The 24820-nt window shown below is 40.8% G+C and overlaps 1 protein-coding gene and 2 non-coding genes across 3 annotated transcripts in view; 2 read left to right on the forward strand and 1 right to left on the reverse strand.

Annotated features, from left to right (window-relative positions):
• l(2)gl (LLGL domain-containing protein l(2)gl) overlaps positions 1-24820 on the reverse strand; it is a 443338-nt gene that overhangs the window by 281784 nt on the left and 136734 nt on the right. The window contains 3 exon segments of the mRNA XM_080274241.1: positions 9379-9518; positions 16629-16749; positions 18110-18282. Coding sequence (XP_080130367.1) covers positions 9379-9518; positions 16629-16749; positions 18110-18282 — 434 coding nt within the window.
• Positions 4736-4854, forward strand: LOC145402400 (5S ribosomal RNA). Its single transcript, XR_013897755.1, has one exon. It is a non-coding gene; the product is annotated as a 5S ribosomal RNA (ribosomal RNA).
• Positions 5765-5883, forward strand: LOC145402401 (5S ribosomal RNA). The gene has a single exon (XR_013897756.1). It is a non-coding gene; the product is annotated as a 5S ribosomal RNA (ribosomal RNA).

The following is a 24820-nucleotide window of genomic DNA, read 5'->3' on the forward strand; positions in this document are numbered from 1 at the left end:
GAGAGCATGGAAGGATGACGAATACTATGAGATGTTGTCAGATATGGCTAGCTACTTGCAAAAAATAATTGAGAAAAGCAATAATATAATTTTGGTGGGTGACTTTAATTGTAAAGAGGTGAACTGGGAGGAATGGTACTCGGGAGGCGGCGAGGATTCGTGGGGTACTATGTTATTAAATATAATAATGAATAATGTGATGATGCAGTGGGTCAAAGAAGAGACACGGTTTCGAGGTGAGGACACACCAGCAAGGTTAGATTTACTGTTCACCAAAGAACCCGATGTAATAGAATCATTGGAATATCTCTGTCCTTTGGGAAAAAGTGATCACGTGGTCATTGAGTTCCAGATGTTAATAGGAAACGTCGAGCCAAGAGACGAGCTTCATAGACAGGGAAGATACAACTTTGGCAAAGCAAATTTTACAGGATTGAGAAACTTTCTTGAAAATGCGGATTGGAGAAAATTCAGAGAAACAAGAGAGATACAGAGGAAGTGGGATATCTTTCTAGACCTCTATAATTTGGGAGTGGAAAAATTTATACCAAGAGTAAGAGGGAAAGAAAACAGGAAAAAGGAGTGGTTTAATAGAAGGTGTATGATAGCCAAAAAAGAGAGAGATAAGGCGTGGAACAATTGGAGAAAGAGAGGTAACGACAGAACAAAGGAAGAATATAAAAGAACAAGAAACGAATACACAAGAATACGTAGGGAAGAAGAAAGGAATTTTGAAAAAGGTATAATTGACAAATGCAAGGATGAACCCAAACTGTTTTATAGATTTGTTAATGGCAAACTGAAACAAAAGGAAGGAATCACCAAGCTGAAAGTAGATGGAGAGGTCTTTAAGGATGCGGCAATGCAAGCAGAAATAATGAACAAACGTTTCCAGTCAGTTTTCACTAAAGAAAAGGAGCTTGTGGAAGGGGAGGGAGTGATTAGAAATGTTCCGGTGATGAAAGATATAAAAGTGGAGGTGCAGGAAGTGTATAAATTACTGGAAACTCAAGATGTAAGGAAAGCCCCAGGACCTGATGGAATTTCTAATTGGGCACTGAAGGAATGCAGAGAACAACTGGCGGATAAAATTCACAGCTTAATTGTATGCTCACTGGAAGAGGGGAAAGTGCCAAAAGAATGGAAGAGGGCAAATGTGGTACCAATTTACAAGGGAGGAAACAGGGAAGAACCCCTGAATTATAGACCAGTGTCTCTAACCAGCATGGTCGCAAAATTGTGTGAGAGAATCCTGAAAGACAGATGGATAAAATATCTGGAAGAGATGAATATTTTGGCTGAATGTCAGTTTGGATTCAGAAGTGGAAGGTCATGTGTTTCAAACTTGTTGAGCTTTTACTCAAGAGCGATTGATGTGGTACAGGAGAGAGATGGTTGGGTGGATTGTGTGTACTTAGACTTAGAGAAGGCCTTTGACAAGGTACCTCATAAGAGACTAATGTGGAAACTAGAATATATAGCAGGACTAAAAGGGAAACTTCTGGAATGGATGAGAGACTTTTTGAGAGACAGACAAATGAGGACAGTAATAAAGGAAAAGATGTCTGGATGGAGGGAAGTAACAAGTGGAGTCCCTCAAGGCTCAGTGTTGGCGCCAGTAATGTTCCTGATTTACGTAAATGATATGAGTGGAGGGGAAATTGTTGAGTGCTGTGAAGAGTATGTACGAGGGAGCTAGGGCTACGGTGCGAGTGGATGGTGAGCTGAGTGAGTTCTTTGATCTCAATGTGGGACTGAAACAGGGGTGTGTGATGTCTCCATGGCTGTTTAATATATATATGGATGGGGTTGTAAAGGAGGTGCAAGGTAGGGCAGTGGATGTGGGGGTGGCCCTAATGAATGAGGGTGAAATTTGGAAGCTTCCGGTGTTGCTGTTTGCTGATGATACAGTATTGTTGAGTGAAGATGAATGGGAGTTGCAAGGTTTGGTGAATGAATTTGGGACAGTGTGTAGGAGGAGGAAGCTGAAAGTTAATGTAAACAAAAGTAAAGTTATGGTGTTTGAGAGGAATGAAGTCACAGAGTGTGCAGTGAGGTTGGATGGTGAGGATATGGAGAATGTGAGTGCATTCAAGTACTTGGGTAGTGTGATGAGTAAGGATGGAACTCTGGGGGATGAAGTACGTGAAAGGGTACAGCAGGGAAGAAAGGTTGTTGGTACACTGAAAGCAGTGATGAGAAATAGGGAGGTGAGTATGGAAGTTAAGAAGTCACTGCTTGATAGTATTGTGATCCCTACCCTGACGTATGGAAGCGAGGCGTGGACCTTGCAAGAGGGAAACAAGTCAAGAGTGAGAGCAGTGGAAATGAGTTACTTGAGAGGAGCATGTGGAGTGACGTGGAGGGACAGGTTGACGAATGAAGAAGTGAAGGAACGTTGTGGGGTAGATGTGGATGTGGTTGAAAAGATTAGGAGAAATACACTGAGGTGGTTTGGACATGTGGAGAGAATGGAGAATGAAAGACTGACTAAGAGGGTGTATGTAGGTGAGGTGGAGGGAGGGAGAGGGAGGGGTAGACCGAGGATGAGGTGGAGGGATGGAGTTGAGAGGTATATGAGGGAGGGGGGGGTGAGTTGGGGGGAGGGGAGTCAAATGGTGGGTGACAGAGTGACTTGGAGGCGTTTTGTCTGTGGCCACCCTTTGCGGGATTAGGGCGTCGGGCTATAGATAGATAGACAGATAGATATGGTAGATGGAGTGAACAGTTATGCGAGTCTGTTTGCTGATGATGTAAAGATCTTGAGGAAGATAGAGGTTGAGGAGGATTGTAAAATACTGCAGGAGGATTTGGATAGGATACACAATTGGAGCCGGACGTGGGAAATGAAATTTAATGTAAAGAAATGTAAAATATTGGAAATGGGTAAAAGTACCAGGAGACCATCACTGAATTATTTTTGGGTAATGAATTAATCACAAAAAGGAGAGAAGAGAAAGATTTGGGAGTGCTGATCCAAGATAGTTTGTCACCAGAAAAGCACATTAACAAGATAGTTGGAGAGACTTATAAAGCTCTTGACTAACATAAGAGTAGCATTTCATTATATGGATGAGGAAATGATGAAAAAATTGATAGTGGCCATGATCCGCCCCAGGTTAGAATATGCAGCGGTAGTGTGGTCCCCACACAAAAAGAAAGATATAAACAAGATTGAGAGAATACAAAGAACGGCAACCAAGATGGTTCCCAGTCTGACAGACCTGTCATACAGAGAGAGGCTGGAAAAACTGGATTTGCCTTCGTTAGAGGAAAGGAGAAAGAGGGGAGACATGATTGCGGTGTTCAGGACCATGGTGGGAGTAGATAAAATTGACAAAGAAGATCTGTTTGTATGGGATAAGAGAGCAACAAGAGGACATGGAATGAAATTGAAAAAGTCAAGCTGCTTGAAGGATATCAAGAAATATAGCTTTCCTTACAGAAGTATAGACTTATGGAATAGCCTGGACAAAGAGATCGTCCAGTCTAAAAACTTAAACGAGTTTAAAGTTAAATTCGACTTATTGAGAAACAGCGACGGAAACCCACGAGCATAGTACATTCCGTGTATATCACAATTAGGTATATTCTTAAATATTTGGAACGACTTAGACAAAGAGGTGGTGCATGAGAAAAACATTCATGTGTGTAAAGGTAGACTTGATAAATGTGGATATGGAGACAGGACAACAGGAGCATTGCTCAATTCCTGTATACTACAAATAGGTAAATACAAATAGGTAAACATACATACATACAGATATATATATATATACATATATATATATATATATATATATATATATATATGACAGACAGAGACAGAGATGGTAGATGGGGGAGGAAGGAGGGAGAGAAGAAAGGATGGAAGCAAAGGTTTAGACTGAGAGAGAGAGAGAGAGAGAGAGAGAGAGAGAGAGAGAGATGGGAGACAGGGGAGGGAGGAGGAGGAGAAGAAAGGATGGAAGCAAGTGTTTATATACAGAGAGAGAGAGAGAGATGGTAGATGGGGGAGGGAGGAGGGAGAGAAGAAAGGATGGAAGCAAAGGTTGAGAGAGAGAGAGAGAGAGAGGTGAGGAGTGTCCACTTGTCCCCTGGGAATGACCAGCCTTCCCAGGTCATATGGTTAGGATGGAGAGGAGGTGAAGGAAGGAAGGGGATGGGGGGGTACGATTCATATGGACAAAGATTTACTGGAAAAATCGAAAAGGAAAAAGAAACTATCAGCTCAGCCCCTGAGTGTCCAGGTTTCTTTGTCCATGACTGTACCTCTTGTTCTGATATTTGTAGATCTGGTAATATCTGTGGGCATGCTTTTTCACTATCTTCTCTTCAAAATTACATTCTTCTGTAAAAACTTATTTGAAATTTTTGTTAAGAACTTTACAAATATCTTTTACTTGGATATATGTTATCTCCTCATCCATGAAGGACTGTATTTTACCCTTAACTTTGGTTTTGCTTTGGATGTAGCTGTAAAAAAGCTTTAGTTGATCACTACTTTCATTTATAATGTCTTCCTCAAACTGTCTTTGAGCTTTCTTGCCTGTTTATAATTGTTATATGCCGTTTCACTATTGTTTCTTCTGTATCTGTTCCACAGCAAGTCTCTTTTCTATTCTGATTTTTTATATTCTGTGTAAAACCACTTCTTTATCTTAATTTCTGTTTCTTTGTGCTGAGGGATACAATTTTGGGCTCCTGTTTCATAAAATTCACAAAATTTTATGTATATAACATTTATACCACGTTGAGTACACCGCTTCCCGTCCGATCAGCGAAGTTAAGCAACGTTGGGTCTGGTTAGTACTTGGATGGGTGACCGCCTGGGAACACCAGATGCTGTTGGCATCCCTACGTGTCAAGTGGGGTTGGTGGAGGATTAGTGCCCCTCCCTGTAAAACAATTAACTCTAAGCCCTTGGCCACCCTGTTTGGGATACATGGCGTCTGGCAATGAATGAATGAAAAAACATTTATGTCCTGTCCTCTAAGCTCCTTTTCGCAATTTATTTCTATGAAGTACTTCTTTAAGTCATGGTAGTTGCCCTTTTTGTAGTTTAGGCTGTTTTTGTAACTTTCATTACTGCTAACTATATCATATGCAATCCTGAAGTTGCAATTTAATACTTCATTGTCGCTTTTTCTGAATGGAGAGTGATAAATTATGTTATCGATATTATCTTGCCTGGTAAATATAAGATCTAATATTGATGGATCATCTAGTCCTCTTTTTCTGGTGTTTTCCTTTAGCTACTGTGTTATGAAAAACTTCTGTACAAGATCCAGGAGCTTTTGATCCAAACAGCTTTCATAGCTTCTTACATCTAGAGTAATCCAATTTATATGTGTATTGAAATCTCCAGTTTATTCTTTCTGATTTCTCTTCCATTCTATCTAGTAGGGCTCTTAAACTCTGCATTGTACTTTGTCAAGTCTCTTTATTCGCCTCTTTCCCAAGTGTCTGATTTGGGTGGCATGTACAGTATGTATTTGGATGTAGCTGTAAAAAAGCTTTAGTTGATCACTACTTTCATTTATAATGTCTTCCTCAAACTGTCTTTGAGCTTTCTTGCCTGTTTATAATTGTTATATGCCGTTTCACTATTGTTTCTTCTGTATCTGTTCCACAGCAAGTCTCTTTTCTATTCTGATTTTTTATATTCTGTGTAAAACCACTTCTTTATCTTAATTTCTGTTTCTTTGTGCTGAGGGATACAATTTTGGGCTCCTGTTTCATAAAATTCACAAAATTTTATGTATATAACATTTATACCACGTTGAGTACACCGCTTCCCGTCCGATCAGCGAAGTTAAGCAACGTTGGGTCTGGTTAGTACTTGGATGGGTGACCGCCTGGGAACACCAGATGCTGTTGGCATCCCTACGTGTCAAGTGGGGTTGGTGGAGGATTAGTGCCCCTCCCTGTAAAACAATTAACTCTAAGCCCTTGGCCACCCTGTTTGGGATACATGGCGTCTGGCAATGAATGAATGAAAAAACATTTATGTCCTGTCCTCTAAGCTCCTTTTCGCAATTTATTTCTATGAAGTACTTCTTTAAGTCATGGTAGTTGCCCTTTTTGTAGTTTAGGCTGTTTTTGTAACTTTCATTACTGCTAACTATATCATATGCAATCCTGAAGTTGCAATTTAATACTTCATTGTCGCTTTTTCTGAATGGAGAGTGATAAATTATGTTATCGATATTATCTTGCCTGGTAAATATAAGATCTAATATTGATGGATCATCTAGTCCTCTTTTTCTGGTGTTTTCCTTTAGCTACTGTGTTATGAAAAACTTCTGTACAAGATCCAGGAGCTTTTGATCCAAACAGCTTTCATAGCTTCTTACATCTAGAGTAATCCAATTTATATGTGTATTGAAATCTCCAGTTTATTCTTTCTGATTTCTCTTCCATTCTATCTAGTAGGGCTCTTAAACTCTGCATTGTACTTTGTCAAGTCTCTTTATTCGCCTCTTTCCCAAGTGTCTGATTTGGGTGGCATGTACAGTATGTATTTGCCACACTTATTTTCCCTTCAGATGTGTCAATCTCTTATGCAATCAGTTCTTCTATTGAGGGTATATCTAGTTTTATCTCTTTGTCTTTTAGATTTTTCTATGTTAACACCAGAACTCCTCCTCCTTTTTCAGATTTCTATCTCTTCTCCTAAACCACAATCCTCAAAGGTTTGGGTGGCATTTGATATCTCTGGGCTTAATTTTGTTTCAGTTGGGCAAATAATATCAGGTTCCATTTCTTTGATATAGTCTTTTATCTCTAATAATTTGGATACCATTCTGCCTACATTTCAGTACATCAATCTAATCATGTTGTTTACATATTTGACATAGTTTGAGTCTACTCCCTTCCTTTTTTTTTAGTCCCATTTATTTATGTGCCATAATCTTACTTGTAATCCCACTACTTTCTAAAAAAATTTACTCCTCTCCTCCTCTGATCTTTCCTCATTTTTTGTTTTAGCTTCTTCCCTCTTCTCCTTTAGTACAGTGAACTTCCGATAATCCGGCATCTGATGGTTCGGAAAACTCGATAATTCAGAATTTGCAGCCCAGGGTCATTTTTAGTTTCTCTGGGTAAAAAAATGAGAAAAATAGGGAAAAAATAAAAAATATCGATGGTACTACTGTACCATCCCAACACTACTAGCACTGATATGACCTCAAACAGCCTGCATCTGCACTACACTACAAAGTTAAGTAAAGATAACTATAATTTTTTAATTATTATAATTTATTATTTTTTGGGGTGTGTTTTGAACACTTCCAGGTACCTATCTGATAATCCGGAAAATCTGACAAACCGGAAGGTCCGCAGGCTATTGCATTCCAGATTAAATGACTTTTACTGTATTCCCTATTCTGAATTAGGTATCTTTTTATTAATACTTTTTTAAATTCCTCTTTTCCATGAGTTTCTATTTTTTAATATTTCCTCCACAGTGTTCACACTCTAGAAAGTTACTTTCAGAGGCCTTGACTTATTTCTCTCATTTCCCTAGCCTTCTGTGCTCTTCTATATCTTTATCAGATATCCTCTGATACTTCCATCAATATGTTCATTATACTTACCAACTCCTTTTTGTCTTTTGAGATTCTGTTTCTTATTTCTTCTTCATCTATACCAGTGATTATTACAGATTTGATTATATCTGCCGTATCTTTGACCAGTTTTGGGTTGTTTTTAATTATTTCTTTCACTTCCTTTCTAATGCTTTTTTCTTTGACTTTTGTTTCAAAGCCTTTTCTACTTTCACCATTTCAGCATATGTAATTTGTACTTCATCTTTGCAATTTCTCATCATTTCATTCACCTGGGTTATCTTCTCTTCAGTATCACTGCTTTGGTCTATCAAACTGCTTGCCTGCATAATTGTCTCTGTATCATTTCTTATCTCCATAATACTCTGTTGGTTGACAACTGTACTCACCATCTCACTAGTCTTCATTCTAAGTGAAACTACCTCAACTGACAGCTCATTTTTTGTTGTGTCATTTTTGTTTAATTCCTTTACTAATTTTTCATCTGCTTCCTTCTGCATGCTTGATTCCTCCTTAATTTCATCTATTTCCCTTTGAAATGTTTCCTCCAGTTTATTCACTTTCTCTACTAATTTATCATATGTTTCCATTTCAACCAGTTCTGGGTATAGAGTATCATCCTGTTTTCTACCTTTATCCCTTCTCTTAACTCCTTCCATATTCACTTTACTGAAGATGGTGCTGATCTTGCAGAAAGGTAATTCTTACTCAAAAAGATAACTTTTACTTACAAGGCTGCATCTCCCTGCAACCCGCCTGGAGATATGACGACTCCCAGCTGATGATGAGTTTTATCAGCGGATTTCTTGCACTGCCTTGGATGTATTCTTTCATTTGGACAACACTTGCTTTACTAAATTAGAACATCACTTAATTTAGCCTAGTGCAGAGCTTGACCCATATAAAGATACTTTTAGGTGTGGCCAGTTGTGGCCAACAGTGGCCAGTGCAGAGCGAAGTGACGTGACATCCTCTCTCTCTCTTGCTGCTCTCTCTCTCTCTCTCTCTCTCGTGTGTGTGTGTGTGTGTGTGTGTGTGTGTGTGTGTGTGTGTGTGTGTGTGTGTGTGTGTGTGTGTGTGTGTGTGTGTGTGTGTGTGTGTGTGTTCAAAATCTGACAGCCACACAGAGGCCAAGACTGCCAGTGTGGGCTTTGTGTAAACAAGGCAAATGGTAATAGGGTGAAGGATGCATTTTTATTGTGTACTTCCTTTTTTACTGAATTTCCTTTGTTTTCTTCTATAAACTTTGAATGTGATTTGAAAATGAATTAGGCAGAGGGATAAAAGTAACAAAGACGAAAGGGATTAGGAACGGAGAAAAGAGGAAAAGTTGGGGGGGGGGGGAATAAAGTGAGAGAGAAGAGAAACAGATAAAGTTGTGGTCTGTCAATGTGAGGTTTTATAACGGAAAAACATATACATGCATACAGAGGGCTGGCTGTGTACTGATCTCCACAGTATTATGAATTCAACAACTGCCTAAACTGGTTATTGTACGAAATAATCAAGATTCTTTTAGGCACTGTGCTATGCATATACATTAATAGTTTTATTTTATGTCCTTTCTTGACAGATTACATATTCCTGAGTTTTGGGTGGGGGATGGAATGCATCTTCACTACTTCTTAAGAAACATATGGAGAAAACTTTCAAAATCCGATATAATCGACATCCGACGACTCGTAAGTATGCATACTTGGCAGATATTGGGGTACGCCTGTACAGTGCTGCTGATGGTGTTGATGATGATGATGAGAATAATGGTTTAACCTTATACCCACTGTGGCAACAAACCAACCCAAGCACAAACCTTCCTAAATGGTGGCCAATCATCATCCTCAGCAGCAGCTCCTTCACCCCCAAGGTCCTCTGAATGGAAGAGTTGTGCCGTTGACAGTTTGTAGAGCAGGGTCAGTGAAACTCCTGATGCATCCCAGAATTGTACTGTTCCTGTTGGTAGTAGAAGGTGGCATATGAAGGTATGCACTGCCATCTGCTGGTCCTTTGTATCACTTACAATTTCTCCTGCTGGAGTTTTATTGAGCTCAGACAATCTTTAATCAATTACAATACATGAACTATCATGATGAGGGTTAAACCACTAGCCAATTTATTGAACACTGTCCCTGATGTAAGATGTGCATTCCTGAAACTGGGAGCTACTGTTCTCTAAAAACAAATCTCTACTGTTGTTACTGAGCAACCCTAGTTTGTCTGACCGAGAAGATCCATCAACCACAGTCAAGTAACTGCCCCTGTAGGGTTGTCCCATGCAATGAAATGATGGTCACTTGTAGCCGACACCTCCTCACCACACTGAAGTGTGGGGAAAAGTTTAAAGCTTTGGTTCTTGGATGGATATCACATGCGTCTCTCCATCCAGTTAACAACGGCAACATAATAAGCTCTACACTACCTCCATTATCTGATTGTATGGTTAACATCCAGCAATGTAAATAGTTCAGTGGGATACTGGAAACCATTTAGGCTTGTCACTCAACACTGAGCCACCTGATGTGGAAAGAAGAGTATAGTGGGCTCGCACAGTACACATGATCACAGGGTGCGAATCGCATAGTACACATGTGACCAAAATCATAACCAAAAAACTCTGAATGCACGGGTTTAGCCCACAATATGTGAGGCAGATGCGAGAAGTGGCCAAAAACCACTATTTTCCCAGATTATATGACCCCCCCCCACCTTGCACGGTCTGCCCATCGTGAAGTCGTGAGGGCGGCATAGAACTGTATATGTCAAGGACAAGCAAGATCCCTGCGGCAGTGGATAAGCTCAAAGAAGAACTGAAGGAATGGGAAATCTGCCAGCAAAGAACGGAGGAGGGTCTCGTTAACCTTTTTGCACACGGTAAGTTTTGGTAAGTTTTCTGACTCACGATTTCATTCCACCCCCACTCTCCGCCAGCCCTCCCGTACGCCTATGAAAACATGCATTCCCATCTTATTTTCGCCACCCAAACATATATATACTGCCATAAAAACTACATCATCTTATTCATCGATATTTGTTCTAGCCGATAAGCAAAAAAAGAATACAGAAAAGTACAAATAGAAGTACATTAGGTGGAGTGAATAAACACTCTAGAACGTCACTCTCACTTCCCAACATCATAGCTCGAATGTTTCCCCTCATACCTCTAATTGTTATTACAGGTTTAGAAAGGGAATGTCACCAGCTTTCTATAGTAAAGTCTTCATACAACACCAGACAGGATATGCAGAACCTCGTGCACAATCAAATTCGCACTAAAACGTGACATAATTATATTTACAGGTAAAATAAGGGGTTAGGTTTTAGGAGCCTTACTGTATATTTTTCATTAAAATTATAGATTATTACAAATGTCTGCCTTAAGACACCCAAGACAGTGTGTTTAGATACGATCTCACCAACTGGACACATCAGTGCATACTGCATTCTAACCTAACCTAACTGATTAGTTTTGCCCCCTAATACTTCCTATAAAAATTTTAATCACCAAGGATTGCCACTAAGCCTCTTGAAAGTCCTCATTACAAATCAAGCAAAAAACTTTTGACCTAAACAACCACTGAGAACAACACATGAATAATGGCCGCCCAGCATCAAGCATATTTCGCCAAGAATCACTTTCAGCTCTCGTTAAAAAAAATAAATCAATAAATAAATAAATGCAGTGTGAAACTATTTCTGAAAGTTATTATGGTGGTACTACTCTAAACTGGCGGCTAGGGTGGGACGCGAGCCTTTGTACAGTGTTGCCACATTTTCCATACCCGCAATGCCCCTCTCTCCCTCTCTCTCTCTCTCTCTCCTAGGGGGAGGTGTGCATTACCTTGGGGAATTTTGTTTATTTTATGAGTGCCTTATAAACCTGTGCTTTCATTTCTTTATTTCGTTTTTATTATATCTAATTATATTTAAAAATATTATTGTTTAACACATGGCGCCAGATGACCTCGCTTGTGTGGCGCCATGATTTGTTTTCATTCAATTACACTCTCCCTCCTTCCTTCCCTTCCTTCCTCCATCTCTCCCTCAGCTTGACAATGCACTCAACACTGCCCCTGGCCTGCCTTCCCCCCTTCCTCACCCCACCTCTCTCTCTCTCTCATCTATGGTATTTTAGAATACATTTTGGTTATTTTCTTTTACATTATATTGTACATATTGTAAACTTGACTTTGTTTCCACACCACCCAGGAGGTAAAAGTCTTGGCGCATTTTTTTTTTAAGAGGTGTCCCCAACAGGCCTGACACGAGGAAGCTCTGTCCGGGTCAGACTGAGTCTGTGTGTGTTGCCGATCACAAGGGTTTAATGTAATATTTTTTTAACTAAGAAACTGGTATATTTTTACCTATATTCCTGCACATTACCTTATAATCATAACTGTGACATTATGACCCACCCCAGAAATACGGTAAAAAACAATAAAACTGACTACATTTTTTTTGCAACACTGTAAAATATTTATGCCACGTTTCTGTACTGCCGTATAAATATTTTAGGCATAATAAGTTTACTGTTCTTTCATATATTATCTATCTATCTATTGCCAGACGCCTCAATCCCGTTTGGGGTGGCCACAAACAAATCGCCTCAAAGTCGCCCTGTCCCCCGCCATTTCACTACCCTGCTCCCAACTCACACACCCCTCTCTCATATAATACAAGTAAATGTGTATAAAGGGAAGGGTGATGCCCTGGAAAGAGGAAATTATAGAGGTATAAAGCTTTTAGATCAGATAATGAAGGTAATGGAGAGAGTTTTAGAAGGTATGATTAGAGAAAGTGTGAATATTGATGAGATGCAGTTTGGGTTTATGCCAAGCAGGGGGACCACCGATGCTATATTCATTGTTCGACAGCTTCAGGAAAAATATATTGGTAGGAGAGGAGATCTTTATTTGTTTTTGTTGATTTGGAAAAGGCCTTTGACAGAGTCCCTCGAGAGGTGGTGAAGTGGGCAATGAGAAAGCTTGGCTTGGAGGAGTGGCTGGTTAGGGTGGTTATGGCTATGTATGTGGGTGCTCACACCCAGGTAAGAGTGAATGGAGATTTGAGTGATGAGTTTTCCATGAATGTTGGTGTGCATCAGGGGTCAGTTTTGAGTCCCATGTTGTTTATCACGGTACTTGAAGCCCTTTCACGTAACTTTAGAAATGGACTCCCGTGGGAGTTGTTGTATGCTGATGATTTGGTGTTGATTGCAGAGAATGAAAGGGAGGCGGAGGAAAGGTTCAGGAAGTGGAGAGATGGTATGGGGCACAAGGGTTTAAGGGTAAATGCAGATAAAACAAAAGTGATGATATCTAGGGTTGGTGGCGGTACTGTCAAAGACGAGGGAGAGTGGCCATGTGCAGTTTGCCACAAGGGCGTGGGAAGTAATTCCATCTTGTGCGGTGTGTGTGATAAATGGGTGCATAGGAGATGTAGTGGTATCAGAGGTAGACTGCGAGATAATGGTGATTTTATGTGTACGGCGTGTCGGGGTGAGCAGGTGGAGATTGTCAGCTGTGAAAGGATTGAACTTGCTGGTGAATTTCTTGAGTGTGTGGAAGAGTTTTGTTATTTGGGAGACATGTTGTGTGCTGGAGGTGGGGCTAGAGCTAGCTCTGTGGCTAGGGTGAGAACTGGTTGGAAGAAGTTCAGGGAGCTCTTGCCTCTCCTGACATTGAGAGGACTCTCCCTATGTGCTAAGGGGTCTTTGTATGCAGCATGTGTTAGGAGTGTAATGCTGTATGGTAGTGAGACCTGGCCAGTGAAGGAGGAAGATATTCGCCGGCTCAGACGTACAGAAATGACAATGATTAGGTGGAAGTGCAGTGCGTCCCTGCGTCCAAGGCCTCGAGGGGCTGGGTTTACGATGGAAGAGTTGAGAGGTAGGATGGGACTGGAGTGTATGGGTGTTGTGATGAGGAGAGGTAGATTGAGATGGTTTGGACATGTGGAGAGGATGAGGGATGATAATTGGGTGAGGAAGGTGAGAAGAGTTAATATTGGGGGTGAGGTTATGAGGGGTAGACCTAGAAAGACATGGGACGAGGTCATTAAGTGTGACCTCAGGGTTAAAGAACTGAACAGGGAGGCTGCAATGGATCGTGCAGTGTGGTGAGCCGCCATTAGGTGACCAAGGCCGACACATGCAAGCATGTTGGAGCCTTGAAAAACGAAAACGAAAACACACATTAACATTGTATTCATATGTGTATATCTTATTTGTGATGCCTTTTACATACATAACAGCCGTTTCACATTGCAGGTTTGGGAACATAGCAACACTGTACAGAGATTCACGCACCACCCTAGCCACCAGTTTAGAGTAGTACCATCATAGTCATCAACAATAAATGAAAAAAAATGCTATAAAGAAGTTGATAGCATGGGGTGATTGCGTTCGTTCATTTGTTTAAAGATTCCCTGCATCTATAGTGCAGGCCGGGCCATAAATTAGCCTGGTCAGTGGGGTATGGGCTGGTTAAAAAACAGTAAGGGGGGAGGACAGGACCTGGGGACTGCCCAGCACACACGTCCTGTCTCCTGGCTGGCTTTGTGGTGTGTGTGTGGTGATTGCGTATTTCTCACTTCTCAGATACACATGAATAGAGTAATCATGAATAATAAGCATGTCAGCCAAGCAGTATAATTCGTATGACAGTATAATTCACAAGAACTGAACTCACACAATTATCTTACCTAACTACGTATGTCAAAACGTAGTGTCTTCACATATCGTAACATCCAAATTATCTCGACCAAAGACTGTCAGTTCGTAACCATCAGGCACAAAGCTTTTTTATGTGTTTTTTATCCACATGATGCACTAAAGGCAAAACCATGAAGTTTACTGCTCTTTCATCACTAAGTTTTATTTTTTTTTTTCCAACAAAGTAAACTATGCATATCGTAAACACACCCAACTCATATCTGTCTAATATATTTGCATTTATAAGCTCCTACACAACAAGATCAGAAAGAGAATGAGAAGAACTGAGTAAGGTTAAAGAAATAATATCACTAGTCATGGAGGAAAACAACGAAGCTCAAGAAGAGATTGAAGAGGTGTTTAGGTTGGGAAAATACGAGGAAGGAGGGGCAAGGCCATTGAAGGTAAAGTTTAAGTCCCAAGCAACAGGCACACAATATATTTCTCTATGTACGTATATTTCACACTAAACCATACGCTATATATCACTATCACAATGATTCCAGGCATTATATCTATCACACAATATAAACACTTGCTTCACTATATAGGTAAAATACTCACATCATTTGGGGCAGGGTGATGCAGAGTAGCAAACCCCACTTTTGCAAACACTACTCCTGCCAAGGCCTAATGGCTGATAACGGGCTCCAATGCTTTACAAACACTATATGTATGTTCTATAGACACAATCTCTTCACAATACTGTCCTGTATATTCACAAACACTATACAATAACAATATTTCAATCGTAGCTTCTGCCTCAGGCGGGATGGGAAAAATGGAGGAAGTTTAAAGGGACGAGGGACGGAGCGCTACCCTCTCCTCTGGCTGGTGGTGAGCGACTGTGGAATACCAATTCGTTCTGCCCCATGCCAGGACTGATGGGGTTGCTAAGTGCTTACTTTGGACGCTAGACTGGCCTGCTAGGATACACCACAATTTAACACAAATCGACCAGAAACTTATTTTTTGATGAACATTTTTCTGCTTTAGAACGTGATTTGCGTCTTCATGTTTTGACCACGACAAATCCAATGAACGCAAATAGTTTCTTAATATGCTGATGGGTTAGTATCAACAAAGCCTTCCGCTTCTACACAGAGCCTTCCGCTTCTACACAGACAGGCACAGGCAAGAAATTAACAGGATGAAGCAGACGCTCATAAGTTACACACGGCGGTCTCAAGACAATGTGAGGAACCAGCTACATCGTCTGATCCAGTTCCTGTAGTGGAAAAAAGAATGAAATGTCAGTTGTGTCAACATTGGACTTCGAGGGTTTTTTGACTGACGTGATTGAGTTAAAGGCTTGTGGGGAAGGTGCTCAAGAGGGGTCTAGTTATAGGGAGGAAAATGTTGGTGCGGTGGGTGATGCATCGGGGACACTCCAAGTGTGTTGCCGCACCTCAGAACCCTTGCTATTTAAGTCCATCAGGCCTGTTGTCTAGTGTTTTAAAGGTGACTGACTACATTTCTGTTATTTTAGCTATATCTGTAGTATATGTCTTTAAAATTTTCCCTTTATTATGCCTCTAAGGTTAAAAAACATCAAGGTTTGAGGGTGGGTCCCGCCCATATGCTGTTTTTCCCATAAGATTATGTATTCACAGTCTGTGAAATCACAGTGTGCGAGGTCATGGACCGCCCATCCACTCACGTACTGTGTGAGCCCACTGTAATAAGAATTGACAGGAAGGATGGCATAAATAGGAAGAAAAAATGGCAGACACAGAAATGGAAAGATAAAGGCGAAGAACGTAGTTGGCAGTACTACATCAAGTGAGTGGATGATGGTTACCACCACTTACCACCAACCTCTAATGTAAAAATACCAAAGGCACTAGGGTATTACAAGGTGTCTGAAAAGTCAATGTGTAACAGATGATAGGAGGTGTGGCAACATGAGGTGTAGTAGTGTATCTGTGAATTTGTGTAAGGGGTAATAGTGACAATTCATTTGGCACTGTGAAGTTTGGGTGTGCTGTGTCAGATGCGGTAATGTGGGGTGTGGCAGTGTCAGGTACAACAGTATGAAGTGTGGCTGTAAGCAGTGTAGGATATGACAAGGTACAATGCAGCAGTGTGGGGTGTGGCAGTGTGGGGTGCAGCAATGCGGGGTATGAAAATGCCGAAGTGAATGGTGTGGTAATGTGGAGTTCAGTGGTGTGAGGTGTCATTGTGTGAACTGTGGCAGTATGAGGTGTGGTGGTGTACAGTGTGACAATGTGAACTGTGGCAGTGTGAGCATGACACTGTATATTGTAGCAGTATGAAGTGTGTTAAGTGTAGCAGTGTTTCTTACACCACAAAGATTTTTCTAACACCCTGTACAATAACAATGTAATACACACCATCTTCATGTCCAGTGAGCAGTATGTCCACTTGTTTAGGCGTATCTGAAGAATCCAATTTGCCTCCATTAATCGGCCAGGCTAGGGATGAGAAACGAGAGTGCTGCTTGTTGCCTGCCTCCTGTGAAAGTGAGTGAGTGAATGACGGAAGGCAGGCAAACAACTAGTGAAGATTAGTTTGGCAGGCAGGCAGGGTAAAGTTAGTTCAAAGGGAAACTTTTACACTGTTCCAAAGAAATTTGTAATCATACAGTGCATACCAAACTTTTTTTTCCCAATAGTTCAGTATGGACTGACCATTACTTTTATTACTCAAAGCAACTGTTTAATTAAAGCACCACTTAGCAGGAAGGGCCTATATTTTCTTGAGTGTAACATTTCACCCTGTTTAGGTCTTCTTCACACTCTAGCCATCTCGGCCCACACCCTGCTCCTCTATGCAGTATATTCAGGACAGGTTTCTGGGGGGGGGGAGGGTCTATCCAGCATGGGTAAATGTCTGAGTCACTTTTTTTCACATACCTCTCTCTCGCTTTCTCAAATACTCCTTTGCCTCTTCTGTCTCACCAATAAGCTGCTCCACTTTAAACTACTATTATAATATTATCATAATATTAAGAGTCATCAATGAAGCTTCAATTATTTTCTTTACAGATTTTAAAAGAGGTAATAATACCTGTATAAATTAAATAAATAAAAGAAATAGCATGCCTTTAGCGTAGCAAAATATTAACGAGTGTTCTTACCCTCTTAAGCAGTATGATGGCTGAGATCAGCCTTTATAAGGTAGTTCCCCTCCCCCCCAAAAAAAAGCAACAAGATTCCTACAGTTCTTCACATTCTGAAACATCTAATGAGGAGCTTTGAAATACCGTGCTGTGTTTCATCTTCCAATGAGGTAATTATATAACATACTGTATATATATCACTCATTAAAGTAACAAATATGAACAATAATCACTCCTAGGCAAGAAAAAGTCAGCCACAAGCACACGGTGAAATCCCAAGCTGTGACTCTAACATCATCACAATCTTACTGCACATCTCTAGAGTTTCCAGCAACTGCAGGGAATTTGCTGCTTTCTGGAGATGAGTTTATCTTCCAGTCCACAGACAAAATCACCTGTACCATGACCAACCTCAATATGGGGATTCCTTCAAGGGGAAGCATGGTATCCTTAGACTGATCTTGACTGACATAATTTGGCTAAAAAATGAACTGCCAGTTTCTCATAATTACCCAACACCAAAACATACACAGGAATATCGCTAAAATTCTATTTTTTCATTACTGTAACCTTATTATTCTAAATTAAATGGGATACTGTAACCTTATTATTCTAAATTAAATGGAATAGGCTGAATCCAAATTTAGGAAATGGAAAAATAAAATACCCTTCAAGACAGTCCCCACATATTAAAAGTGTAATTAACTCCTCCACTTCAATACCCATGGTATCAGAAGATACACAACACAATACCTTGATCTTATTGTACACATCTACAGCTACATCCGAGGCAAGGAGGGAGCAGGTGATGGCTGAGGAATGGAGTGAGGCCAGATAGGGGGCAGCAAGAGGGGGCCAGTCTTCATTCTCAAGGTCAATGAACACTGCTTCTTCTTCCGCCAAGATAACCAGGCATGTTGCATGACCTGCAGTAGGTAAACGCTTAATCATGATCATTAATATTAATAACATAACCTAATTTTTTTCATGTAAATGGAGTGTGCAAGGTTAAGACGGTGGGAAAATACAAAAGTTCTAGTATATACAATATAAAAATACCATCCATCCATCATTCAAACCTATGTTACCCCATGAGGGGCATAGGGGCCTGGGGCTTGGGAAGTTGGTCCTGACATTTAAGATGAGTGACCAGCCTCACTCATCTCTGAGTGGCATTACGTGAGCAATAAACCCCTACCACCCCTTGGATATAAACCTACACAGGCTCAATTCGATTGGAGCACCTTAATTACCCACTAAACCACCGGGTGCCATAATTTGGTTATATGGCAACCGGAGTAGTAAATGGCTTCTGGTGTACAAGAAACCACTTGGCTTGTCACTCAGTGTACAGACATCCACTGGCAGAAGGAAGAAGAAAGAATGAAGGAAAGAAAGACAGATGAGGAAGGAAGGGAGAGAAGAAAGGGCAGAGGCCAGACACCCAAAGCTGCACTACATCAAGTGAGTGGATGGTGAGTGCCCCCACCTACCACCAACATAAAAAAACACACACACACACACATACACACACACACACACACACACACACACACACACACACACTAAACAACTATATATTATTGTGGTAGGTGGGGGTGCTCACCATCCACTCACTCAATGTAGTGCTGGTCTCGGGTGTCTGCCCTTTCCTCTCTTCCATTCTTCTTTCCTTCCATCCTCTTCTGTCTTTCTTTCCTTCATTCTTTCCTTGTCCTTCTGCCTACAGGTTCCTTGTCCTTCTGCCTACAGGTGATTTTACACTCCCTCTTCTGTCTTTCTTTCCTTCATTCTTTCCTTTTCCTTCTGTCTGTGGGTGACTCTACACTGAGTGACAAGCCAAATGGTTTTTTTGTACACCAGGAAACCATTTACTACACTGGGTGGTAACCATATAACCAAATTTTGGCACTTGGTGGTTTAGTGGGTAATTATTGTGCTCCAGTCAGATTGAGCCAATGAAGGTTTATATCCATAGGGTGGTTGGGGTTGATTGCTCATGTAATGCCATTCAGGGATGAGTGAGGCTGGTCACTCTCATCTTAAATGTCGAGACCAACTGCCTAGCCCCGGGCTCCTACGCTCCTCATGGGGCAATGTAGGATTGGATGATGGATATATATATATATTCATCCATCATCCAATCTATATATATATACATATATATATATATATATATATATATATATATATATATACATATATATATATACTGTACATATATATACATATATATATATATATATATATATATATATATATATATATATATATATATATATATATACATATATACTCACACTATACTCTGTATGTACTGCTTCTAACCTGACATTTCACAATATATTATTCCTGTCAGAGTTTGCTATACAGTATATTTAGTTCTTATACCTAAGTGTGCTAAAATTTCACTACTGTATTTCTATTTACAGCTTGTCATAATGAATAAATAACAGGTACCATTACTAATTAGATCTAGATTTCTTTTCATCCATCAATCCACCTATCATCCAGTCCTTTTTTCTTCCGCCCCAACAGATGCATACAAGCTGTACTATTTCCACACATCTTACTGTACTAATTCTACAAAACTTACAGCTCACCACCTCCTTTGTTTTTCCCAATCTCAATAATAATCCCCTTAACTGTTTTCTCTGTCTTTTTGTATTCTTTCTTCTTTCATTCATTAACCTCCCTAGGTATATTCCTTTACACCATATCCTTCCAAAATTTTTGTTTATATCTTCAGTACCAGGAAACAATCCTAACACCTCTACTGTATCAAGTGCAACACGATCTTTCTGTCCTTAAACTTTCTCCTATCACATTCTTCCTAACGTTGCTTAGGAAGAATGTGATAGGAGAAAATTTAAGGACAGAAAGATCGTGTTGCACTTGTTGGGTCTGGTTAGTATTTGGATGGGTGACCGCCTGGGAACACCAGATGCTGTTGGCATAACGTTCTCCCTACGTGTCAAGTGGGGTTGGTGGAGGATTAGTGCCCCTCCCTGTAAAACAATTAACTCTAAGCTCTTGGCCACCACGTTTGGGATACATGGCGTCTGGCAATGAATGAATGAATGAACACTCTTCCTCCACTGTCTTCAAGCGCACCCTCTTACCACACCCAGTCTTTGTACATCCTTCCATTAAACAGTAACTATTTTTACTTCCAGCTCTCTGACTTTCTTTTTGTACAACACACGATATACAGTTTCAGTAGTAAACTCTCAATTATCCATCATCGCAATTTCCGGCCCACTGTAACATCAGCCGCTCCAGGCTTGTATCTATTAAAGCAAAATCTGGCACTGAAATGGGAGGTAACCTGTGGTTCTATGCAAATCCCGACTTTAAGGCATATCAACTGGCTCATATGTGGTAGCCTACTAGAGCCATATTACTGTACTATATCATTATTTTATTGTACAGTATTATGCTTAATTTTCATCCTTTACTCATGGGAAAGTTTTTAGGATAGAGGACTGAGACAGATAGTAACAGTATCCAGCTCAATGCCAAATACTGACCCAATGGGGGGTACTACGCAATATCTGACATTCCACATTATTTGGCACAGGGCTTGGTTGAATTACGCTGGATAACTGAAAGTTTACTGTATGTGGGTAAAACTCAAGCTACTGATTAACTTCATCATCATCATCATCATCACCATCATAACCCCTGTCACGTGTGGCTACTACCACGCGGTCTTGTTTCTCAGAGTTATCCAGCTGTATCTGAATTTCCCTCCTGCCTGAGAACGATGTTCTCTACCTGCAGATTACAAAAAGACCCTCTTTTATGATCGGCACTACAGTAGACACCTGCCTGAAATTATATACTCTGGATAACAGCCTAAAGATGTTAATGAGGAGTAGACGGGGTGACAACCCTATACAACCTCCGAACCTTAATATTTTAATAACTGCCGATCCCTAAGTGGATTAGGCCTGGTGGCATCCCTTTTTCTATCCACCAGGTGAGCATGAGTCAGGATGTGAGTTGTAGTGACTGGTTCACGGAGGGTGGTGCTCTGTTAAACTCCGCCCCTTAGACCTTGCCCTTATATTGTGGGGAGGTAGGGAGCTAGCTCTCTCTCACTCTCTCTCTCTCTCTCTCTCTCTCTCTCTCTCCTTGGGCTTGGACCACTCATCATGTAGTGGTGATCCAAGACTTCACTCAGTTAAGGCCACTTAGTACATAAGTACCCACTTGCCCCTTTTATGTATATTGTCCCTCCACTTGCATTAGGGTAGTATCTTGGGTTGTGTACCTTGCTGTGTATCCTATTAGTGTACCAGTATCCTGTTTGTGCACAAGTGTCTTGTTTGTGTACCTGTTATGTGCACCTGTTATATGTAACATTCACAATTTGCACTTTGGATTGTATGCTTATTTTTCATGTAAATATTCAAACCTGTAGCCTAAGTCAAATGTATAGTGAAGTAAGGGTTTGATTACAGTGTTCTACACACCTAATTAACTATAGCGGATGAATCCCTATTTCCCATGGTCAGATAGGTCGAGTCGGTAGTTGCAAATCCGTAACACCCTTCATCTCCATCTCAGGATGGAGTGAGGCAGAATCCTGAAATATCATCATCATCATCATCAACTCCAGTGCCTTGCTCTCTCTTGGGAACATCCAGACAGGGGATGGCTACGACAAAAGCATCTCCAGGCTACCTTATCCTCACACACTCTTCTCTCTCTCACACACTGCTCTTCCTCTTCTTTCTCCTTCATTAACATACTACTCCACTCTCTTCTTCCTTATCATATAAGGTCTGCCTCTACCAACACTGCCATCAATCTCCCTTTCACACTTTCTTTGGCATCTTATCTATAGGCACATTTTGTACATGTCCATGTTATCTCAATATAATTCTCTTTATCCACTCAGCAATTCCACAACTCACTCCTGTAGCTTTTTCTTCCACTCCACAATGCCCATAAATTTCACTGTTACTTACACACTCCATCCTCCCCATGCCTGCACCTTTTCTAGAAAAGGTCATTTCCACAGCTTGCAAGCTAGGCAGTTCTCTGTCAGTCTCTGCCCAGGTTTTACTTCCATACAAGAGTGATGGAAATAAGACTCTCACACAAGGCTCTCAACATTTAAATTAACTCCCCTACCTTTTAAAATAAAACCAAGCTCTCTAATTACTCCTCTCCCCTGAAGTGATCTCTCTCTACCTCATATTTATAAAATACAGCTCCCAGATACATAAAACTATCAAACTCCTCAAGTATCTCACCTCCAATCTGGACCCTGCAATTCAATGTGTTTCTTCCTTCTATCCTGTACTGCCTTCCAAAATCTACTGTCATACATTTTCCTTTCAAATACTATTATCTTACTTTTCTTTACACCATATTCACTTTTCATTTTTCTTCCTGTGCACTCTCTCAAGCTCATTTACTACTTTTTGCAAGTCAGTCTCACTTTCTGGCACAAAAACAGCATTATCAGCATACAAGCGGTTACAAGACTATGTTCACTGCCATTTCCAAAACCACCTTTTCCGTACTTGTGTTATCTTCTGAATGCTACACCCTCCTCTTTATAAGCCCGTACCATACTGTATACCAATACAGTACTTTTTTTTTTTTTAATAGATGGAGGTGCTCACTATCCACTCACTCACTGTAGTGCTGCTCTCGGGTGCCTGCCCTCTCCTCTCTTCTTTCCTTCTTTCCATCCTTCCCCTTCTGTCTTTCATTACTTCATACTTTCCTCTTCCTTATGTCTATGGGTGACTCTACACTGAGTGACATGCCAAATGGTTTCCTGTACACCAAGAAATGATTTACTATGCTGGGTGGTAACCATATAACCAAATTATGGCGCCTGGTGGTTTATTGGGTAATTAAGGCGCTCCAATTGGACTGAACCAACGTAAGTTTATATCCAAGGGGTGGTTGGGGTTTATTGCTTACGTAATGCCACACAGGGATGAGTGAGGCTGGTCACTCTCATCTTAAATATCAGGACCAACTTGCCTAGCCCCGGGCTCCTACGCTCCTCATGGGGCAACACTGGGTTAAATGATGAATGAATGAATGAATGATTTTTAATCTGCCACTGCCAGAGGGCTAAAATATTCTCTCTATCTCTTAACAATGCCATCCTCATCTTCCAATGCCGTACCATCCACATTCTGAATTTTACCCCAACCCCTCCCTCCACCTACTGTCCTCTAGCTTCTTTATTGTCTCACAGTATTTCTTTTAATAATTCTTGTACTGATCAGTTATCCCTTTTCATACTCATCTAGAAACAAGCAGAAAGTATGAAGGTGGAAGATGTATCAGTACTAGGCTTATGAAATGGGCCATCCTTCAGAATGAAGCATAGTATGACTCTCCTGTCACAACATACATAACTCCATTATCCCCTCCAACAACTCCCCCTCTCACACAACCACAGACATCACAACTTAATCACTGTGCACAAGCACTACTCTAACAATACAGACACACACTGGATGCACACCACCTCAAACACAAGCATATGTATACTACAAATAAATGCTGATGGCCTCTGCATGAAAACATCATCACTTTTCACACGTCAGTCATCTAAACCCCCATCGCAACGACCGAAGTGTCATCCAACGCAAGAGACAGTTGCCCACAAACCAAAGAGTTCACACTCTTCACTTACAACCAGACGAAGCACATCATTAGCAACCTTAAGCACTCATCTGCCTGTGGACCAGACAACATAAGCAACAAACACCTTAAATATCTTGGATCACAAGGCATACAAGCACTCACCAACATGTCAAACTACAGCTACTCACACAACATAATATCCAACACCTGGAAGCATGGCACTATCTTCACTATCCCCAAACCCAACAAAGACCCCACATTACCTTCCTCGCACTGCCCCATCACACTCCTCTGCACCTCCTCCAAAGTCAATGAATGACTGGTACAGTATTACAATTAGTAACACCTCACACCCCTGTAGCCCCATCACAACATGGTTTTAGGCCATTACACTCTATAAACACTCTTCTTACAGACCTTACACAAAGAGCTTTTGGTGGCATCAATTCAGCTAGGCCACCACACAGAACACTCCTAGTCACACTAGACATTGGCAAAACTTTTGATGCCATCCCCTGCCACAACCTCACAAACAAAATATTCAACACAAAAAGATGGCTGGGAAACTATTTAGCAGGCAGATATGCACATATAACATTTGCCGGTCAGTCACTGAACATCAGAAACTTCACAAACAGCATCCCCCAAGGATCCGTTTTGTCCCCTACTCTCTTGAACCCATACATGCACGACATACCCACACACCAAACACCATAAAGACACTCAGCTCCCTATGCAGATGGCATAACACCTACATGTACACATCAAAATGCAAACAGCCAAACACATCCTCCAACTTTACCTCAACACACTACACGAATGGTTCACCACAGACAGACT

Source organism: Coenobita brevimanus, chromosome 57, assembly GCF_032717465.1.
Source record: "Coenobita brevimanus isolate Jiangsu-jjx chromosome 57, ASM3271746v2, whole genome shotgun sequence".
NCBI lineage: Eukaryota > Metazoa > Arthropoda > Malacostraca > Decapoda > Coenobitidae > Coenobita > Coenobita brevimanus.